The sequence below is a fragment of the Haliotis asinina genome, chromosome 4, assembly GCF_037392515.1.
Source record: "Haliotis asinina isolate JCU_RB_2024 chromosome 4, JCU_Hal_asi_v2, whole genome shotgun sequence".
Classification (NCBI taxonomy): Eukaryota; Metazoa; Mollusca; class Gastropoda; order Lepetellida; family Haliotidae; genus Haliotis; species Haliotis asinina.
In genome coordinates, this window is record NC_090283.1 from 68,586,073 (window position 1) to 68,594,257 (window position 8,185).

The 8,185-nt window shown below is 42.2% G+C and overlaps 1 protein-coding gene across 1 annotated transcript; it reads left to right on the forward strand.

Annotated features, from left to right (window-relative positions):
- Nucleotides 1-244: 244 nt before the first annotated feature.
- On the forward strand, nt 245-3,907 carry LOC137282669 (E3 ubiquitin-protein ligase TRIM33-like). Its single transcript, XM_067814456.1, has 3 exons — nt 245-1,419; nt 1,579-1,658; nt 2,399-3,907. Exons 1-3 carry the CDS (start codon nt 354-356, stop codon nt 2,555-2,557), a joined length of 1,305 nt encoding a protein of 434 aa, XP_067670557.1. The 5' UTR covers nt 245-353; the 3' UTR covers nt 2,558-3,907.
- The last annotated feature ends 4,278 nt before the right edge of the window (nt 3,908-8,185 follow it).

The following is an 8,185-nucleotide window of genomic DNA, read 5'->3' on the forward strand; positions in this document are numbered from 1 at the left end:
TTCTCTCTCGCGCCCTCTCACGTCCCCGCTCTCTTTACATACGTCTCTCTCTTCCCCTCTGTCTGTCTGTCTGTCTGCCTGTCTCTCTCTCTCTCTCTCTCTCTCTCTCTCTCTCTCTCTCTCTCTCGACGTTATTTATATGGGTAAATGTATCATTCCGATTACATATAAAGGTCACTGAATGATAATGGCAGATTGTATCCAGGACGCAAAGATAACAGTTATGATTAAATCGCTCAGCCACACTTTCCCTGTTAGCTACAGCACGCGAGAACACCACCTCACTCCATCACTAGTTAAAATGGATACTGTACAGTAGTCTTCTTAGCTATTGACACCTTCCTGAACCCACCATGGCTAGTAACATGGCATTGCCTCAGTGTAGAGTATGTCAGACTCCGTACAGGTTCGGAGGACCGGATCCCTATCTCCTTCCATGTCTGCACTCAGTGTGTAAAGCGTGCTTGGATTCTGACATTGACGGCACAATGTCGTGCTCGATCTGCCGAGAAACCTTCTTCAAGACCGTCCGAGCTAAGGACGCGGTGACGTCCAGAGCGGTGTTTCTGGCAACAGCTAGCCATTCCGCCGCGGAGCTGTTTTGCACCAACAAGGATGACAGTAACCAGGCCATTTCCTGGTGCCCGGAATGTGAAGCGTTTCTGTGTCGTGACTGTTTGACATCCCACTCTGAAAACAAGTCAAGCAAGGACCATTCCGCCGTCTCCGTTGACGATCTGGTGAAGCTCGGTAAAGTTTACCGTCGGAAGCAGCACTGCCAGGAACACAAGAATTACCCATTGGCGATGTTTGACCACGACTGTGACGAGCTGTTGTGTCTGGCGTGCAGAGTTCAAAGTCATAAAGGATGCGATGTGGGATCTATACAGGAGGTGTACAATTTCCTGAAAGGGCAAACTTTGCCTGAGTACATTTCAAAGCTGACTGAAAAGATGGCGGCGAACAACACTACTGAAGTTGCTCTGACGGAATTTGATGCGGAACTGGAGAGAAACCGTGCTCGAATGAAGGGGTCGATACGACACACGTTCCAGGAGCTGCACGAGATGCTTCAGCAGAGGGAGAAAGAGGTCACACAGCGTCTGGACAAATGCCTGGATATACTGAAGAGGGAAAATTCTCACAGTCTCGGTGAAGTTCGGTTGATGACGGAGAGATGTGACACGGTTCTGGACTTCAATCAGAAGTGTCTGGACCTGTCCACCCCATCGGATCTCTTCAGGATGAAGAAGATCATAGAAGCGAGGACAACCGCTTGCACTCGAGTCAAGCTGCCGTTTGTAAGAAGCACGGATTCGTTGCCAACCTTTACAAAGAATGGGTTAGATGATGTCAAGGCAATGGTCGCAGCATATACTTGTGTCTCTGGAGACTATTTACCAATGGATGGACTGGAAGGTGAGCCTTTTGGTGAGCCAATTATTTAATGAGTAATTGAAAACTGTAGAATTATAAGCTGTAATATTTGTTTTTGTTTTATTTTATCTAACACATACACCAGAACCCATAATACTCACAAAGCTTTGTTGATGAGGGTAAATTGTGATATCCGTACAGAAAACTTCCCCGATGTCGCAACAGCTCAGCGTTACAGGAGGGAAAAACAACTTCAACAGTGGAGGACAGAGCTTCAGAAGGTATGTGTTGGAGTGCGTGCGTGAGTGCGTGAGCGAGCGAGTGAGTGTGTGAGTGAGTGAGTGCTCAGTGTGTAAACCAGGCATGTTTTGTCAGCATATAAAACTTCCACATTGTTGTAGCATTCACAACGCTAATGTCACGTGATGAAACAACGTGACTTTGGACTTTCCTTTCAGATTACACTGATTCGCTTCGATAACACTCAAATACTGTTAATAACGGCGTCAAACTGAACTCACTCACTCCTTCATTGTCACGGCATATGTACACGTTCACGATGCTGTCTAGGACCATTACACGAATGGGTGGCGTTTAACGACGCCTGCAGTCATATCAGGTCATGACGTTCAAGTAAACATTGAAGTGATAAAAGGTTTAGAATGATATGGCACGTACAGCTACTGCTGTGCTGGCCTTTCCAATATTCGTCGTGGCGTGGTCATTACATAGCTGAGAAAATGCTGATGTGACGTTATTTGTTACGTCATCCAGTATTGAATTCGAACATGAGACTACGAGATTCAGAGTGAGTGAGTGAGTGAGTGAGTGATATCACCGCTGCGGACACCAGAAATTGGCTTCACACATTCTACCCATACGGGGAGATGAACTCTGGTTTTCGACATGGCTAGCGAACGCTTTAACCACTAGGCTATCCCACCGCGCCCTTAGATGACTAGGTGACTCATTCCCTGAAATGCCCCTGTACAGTTCTGACTGTTACATGTTTGTACTGCAGGTGGAGGGTGATATGACGGAGCTCCAAATGGTGTATGACAGACATTTGAAACATGCCACTGAGTTGAGAAAGAATCTGGAGGTTGCACCTCTCCGTCAGTTCATATCCAGCGTGCTCAATCCTTTCAGATCACGCAGATCACAAAGCATTGCTTCATAACAGTTAACACACACAGGCTGCAGCATGAATGGAAACGGTAGAAGCTTTCGTGAATGCCAAAGCAACAACGGATTATTGCACAGACAGACGCATGGAGTGGACACAAGGCGTTTCAGTTTACCGGATGTTTTCGTTTCGTGAATACATCTAACATTCCTTCATAAGAGAAAAGACGGGCAAGCAGCTGAAGTCTGAATAAGTCATTCGGATGCGAATAGATAGCGAACAGGGACCACTCGCCTGAACGGCAGACATGACAGTAGAGCAATGATACCGTGATTTAGGACGGGGAACTCATTCTGGATCCACGCTACTCTCGGCATTCGATCATTTGTGAGATTTCAGACTGTAAATAGTCGAGTGTGGACCAGACATCCGAAGATTGACATCATGAGCATTGATGAACGATTAAAAGCATCGAACAAATCACTAGCCTGCACATACGACCCCGTTACTGGCTTACTTAAACGGGTGTTCCCGTGGGGCATGTGCTGGTGGAGCGATAGGATACTGATAACCATGGTCAGGATACACGAAGCGTTCGTAGCGCAACGACATTCGTAAGCGTATTGTTGAGTTACGACAGGTTGTAACGTTACGAACGCGTTGAGGATCGGGACCTAGATCATTATTTCTGAGTCACTATTTACCTTTAACATTGTGCATGACCGCTTTTGGCGTTCTTGTGTGAGTAAACGTACATTCAACAGAAGATCATTTTCACCTAGAATCACAGAACTGCTAAGTTGAAATCTTGGTCTCTCTTGCTTTCTTATACGTGCTTATAGTCTGAGTCAAGGCCATTGCATGGCCACTGTTTTCGACATGATTTTTCCATGTAATTGAACGTTCTCTGTGGCAGTTATATCTAATGACTGCAGTAAAACCTCGTTGAGGAAGAGAACGCGGTTCCAACAGTCAACTCACGGGAGCTTTGTAGCCTTGGTGCTACCTGCTTCTAAGTTCTAAGGCAGGAAGAGCGGAAGCTTGCGTTTAAGGCTGAACGGGTCGGCTATAACGAGGTCCCGCCATACTCTTTGGATACACTTCTCTTGACTTTCTGTGACAGAATGTTTTCGTTCCCTTTGGTAGGATAAAGGATACCGGACTCACAAGGTTAGTTGTCGGTTATGTTGTTATTTCATGGGGCGACAATATGGACAGTTTTACATCAAAAGGTGAAAATATCATTTTATCACCTCGCGGGATGAGCTAATTGCTTGATATCAGTAGAAAAACACAATGTTCATGTACTGATCTATTTTATCATATTGAGTTTTATATTTCATGAATTATTTACCATTTCATTACTGCATATGGGCAGAATTAAACGTTAACTTTCATCGATCAGACCGACTATTTATGATATTGATACCACCCAGGTCATGATTGATACCACTTGGGCCATGATTGATACTACCCAGGACATGATTGATACCACCCAGGTCATGATTGTTACCACCCAGGTCATGATTGATACCACCCAGGACATGATTGATACCACCCAGGTCATGATTGATACCACCCAGGACATGATTGATACCACCCAGGTCATGATTGATACCACCCAGGTCATGATTGATACCACCCTGGACATGATTAATACCGCCCTGCTTGAAGTGACACTACACGATTGAACATGAGAATGAATCCAGTTTCCTTACACCTTTTATCGCCCTCTCTGAAAAAAACGTAATGCGAAAGGGCCTCAAATTTTAGAATAAAATATCCGTTTTTCAAGACATCCTAGAAATATGTGTGTGATGTTTATGAGTGAGTGAGATCAGTTTTACGCCGCTCTCAGCAATATTCCAGCTATATTACGGCGGTCTGTAAATAATCGAGTCTGGACCAGACAATCCAGTGGTCAACAACATGAGCATCGACCTGCGCAACTGGGAACCGATGACATGTGTCAACCAAGTCAGCGAGCCTGACCACCCGATCCTGTTAGTCGCCTCTCACGACAAGCATAGTCGCCTTTTATGACAAGCATGGGTTGCTGAAGGCCTATTCTACCCCGGGTAGTATGATGTTTATAGACGGGCCGCTGGACATCCTAACGAATATTCGGTGAAGAGCAATGCTGTCGACGTGCATGAATCAATTCCATGTGACACATTGATTAGATATAAAGCCAAGGGCCACGTGTCCTTCGTAACACGTGTGTGCCAGCTTATCAGGCTGACCTTGTCTTTATTGATGTAGTACTTGAGGTGGGCATGTATGATGATGATGTTATTCGACATCTGTTTGGGGCAATGACTGCAAGCCACTCGCTGTCACGCCCTCGCCCACACTAAACATCTTATTCTGGGTGGTATGAATCTTCTTGTTATATATCACGTTTATCTACTGTTCTGTAGTGCCGGCGGAAATATTCCATATGGGGGAACCTGTAATTAATCGTATCGAATTAAAACCAGCGCTCGATATCATGAGCACGGGTATGTGGTTGGAGTGTAAATCATATTCAAGCCTCTTGCAATTAAAGTCACATCACAGACGAACAAATATCAGCGAGTGAGGGTGGTTCAAAGCAGTTTTTAGCAAGATTCACGAAATATCACCGCAACGACACCCTACGTGGGCTTCACGCATTGTATCCATGTGGAGAATGGAACCCGTCTACAGTGAGACCAGCCGACGCTTCCACCATCTCGTTGCTCCAACGAGCATCGGAAGATTCAGCTACACCAGATCTTTGATTATTAAAGTGGTGTTAAATTACAGTTGCTGATGAAGGCTTCTATTTGGTAACTCATTAAATGACACTTTGGTTGTCCTTAAAATGAGTAATGACACGACAGTGTCAGACATTGCTTACATTTTATTTCGTTACCAGCATTTTAACAGTCAAAATACAAACAATTAAACAAGACAAGAGTCAAAATGTCACAAGGTTAAAATCAAAACGTGTACAAACATTGGGCAAACATGCCCCATATTCACAGCTGGTGAAGAATGCAGTTCATCAAACAAAGCCAGTAAAACCAATGGACCAATAAAGCCAAATAAAACATGCACTCACATCAACTGCATTCTTCTGAAAAAAAACAGCTAGCAGTATCACTGTGATAGTATTAAAGACCATATATTCAGTGCTGACCAGAGCGACTAGAGGTCGATATAAATGCCATATCAGGTAATACGACCACCCAATCGTCTGTTATTATTATCCAGAGTTGCCAACCTCTACAATTTAGATTTTATCCTAGTCTTTAACCCGGTCCCTACCAATTTTAGCCTCAGACTACACCAATACCATTCCAACAGAAATTGGAGGAAATCTGAAGAAAATTTATTACAATTTGGACTTACAGACAACAACATATATTTCCACCCAAAAGAGACGACAATGAGATAAGTAATGCTGATAATTTGGATGAAAATCTTCATTCACAGAATCCATCATGACTTAAAAGTATTTAGTAGACTCATAATTTTACGGTCAGACTACCCATTTATATCCTTGAAACTACTATTTGCAACGCTTTGACATCTCTGTATCCACATTAATCCTATTCTCTTGCAACATGGATTGACTGTGAATCTCTTCTGCCCCAGAACTTCCAGGAGTGTTTTACTGAACTTTTAACTTCACACTGATCTCAATAGAGCTGTGAGGGAATCAATAGTGGAAACTAATTCCTAGTGCCATTGTGGCCATCTAATCCCCAATTAAATCAACCTTTACAACCTTTATTTAATGACAGAGTCCATTTCATCAACAAGTAGATAATTTCATCCTTCAAACACAAAATTGCGAGATTTCATCTACCATCTCAACCTCTTCATTGATACTTTTGAACTTGTAAAAACTTTCGCCACTACATGAAAAGTACAGCTGACCTGCTTCAGTGGCAGATATTAGTGAATTCATCTGTCTGTGACATCACAGTAACAACTGATGACACAAATGACATCACAGTAATAAATGATGTCACAATGGCAGGGGTTCAAGTATGTTTTTAAGAGCCACTTGCAACAGGGCTAGCGACTTTAATAAAGTAACTTGTCCTGACTAATTTTCCACCTGCCCTGATATGTATGACATAAACATGATTATGAAAGAATAAATCAACATGGTACTTGATGTTAATGTTTTGTGGACTATTTATCAAGATGTGATAAATAGCAAAATAAAGATAACTCTACTATAATATCATTGTGAAATTTAATAGCTACATTTTGAGCAGGTATGAAATGAAATCCAAGTTTATTTGCAGTTTGAAACCCCCAGCCGAAATTATCTTAACAAATAAGATACCATTATTTGATTGCCCCAAATGAAAAGTGACTTGTCACGGGCGTTGGGCAATGGTATTTTTTAACTCCCAAATGATCTTCAAGGCCACTATGCAAAGCAGACATTGTTTCATCTTGCTCAAGCATAACATATGTACAGAAAAAATTCCATTACCCCCAAGAAAGCATCAACACAACTATGTTTACATAAACACTGCTTAAGTAAAGTGGAACGGAGTTCTCCTTTCAGAGTTGATGTACAAAGGTCATACATGCAACCATACTTTCAAAATGTAATGCCTCTTGTTTGATTGTTTTTTTGTTTTATGCTACGCTTGGACCTTGGAAATATTCAAGTTACATGGTGGCTGTGGGTAAATAATCAAGCCTGGACCAGACAATCCAGTGATCAACATCACAAGCATCAAGCTACACAACTGGGATACAATTACACGTGTCAGCCAAGTCAGCACGGGTGACCACCTGATCCCCTTTGTTGCCTTTTACGACAAACATGGGTTGCTGAATAATGATCCCAACTAGTCATCATGGGTCTCAAAAAACATGAACCCAGCACTAAACATGCCAATTTCACATTTCCTTGATAAATCTCCTTTGTAACTCTGTCACAACATGTGATGACAATCATGATGCTGCACTGTCATAATGCTTCAATGATAAACAATGTGACGATGTATTACTTTACAATACTTTAACTTAGATACCACCCGCAGCAATTGTTTGCTATGATATTGTCTAATTGGTTAAAATCTTCCATCATGATCAGTCATGTAAATGATTTATCTGGAATATGCGATCAATTTGTATAAAAACATCACTGATCCCCTTAGATAAAGTCAACTTTCTAGAATGCCAAACAACCATTTATCAAACACCATAAAAACACATCACTGATCTAATAACTTTCAGAATACTCATCAACCAATTCTTAATTTCAGTAAAAACCCACATCACTGATCCTCTCAGATCATCTAACCAAGCCACAGTGAATTCTTATGAAACCCCAAATGAGTTCTACTTTATGACATATAATATCCTTCATCACAAGGTTAGATGAGGTTACATGCAGTGTGCGAAATACCCAATAGCCTGCTAGCCTGTGGCTGGTAAAATTCCAGTTGGGCCAGTGAATCTCCAGTCAATAGGTTAGTAAATTTTGAAAATACATCACTCTCTCCGACTTGTTAGGTTATAATACACTTGTAAATAGTGCGAGAATATGGCCTCATAAAAATGTTCATCATCTTAGCAGCTTAACGATGAAACCAGTCTCCACATTCAAATTCGGGATAGTGAATTATTTTGAGGGCTAGTAACATTGTAACATAGCTGGCCTAACTGGCTAGAAGCAAAGTTTGG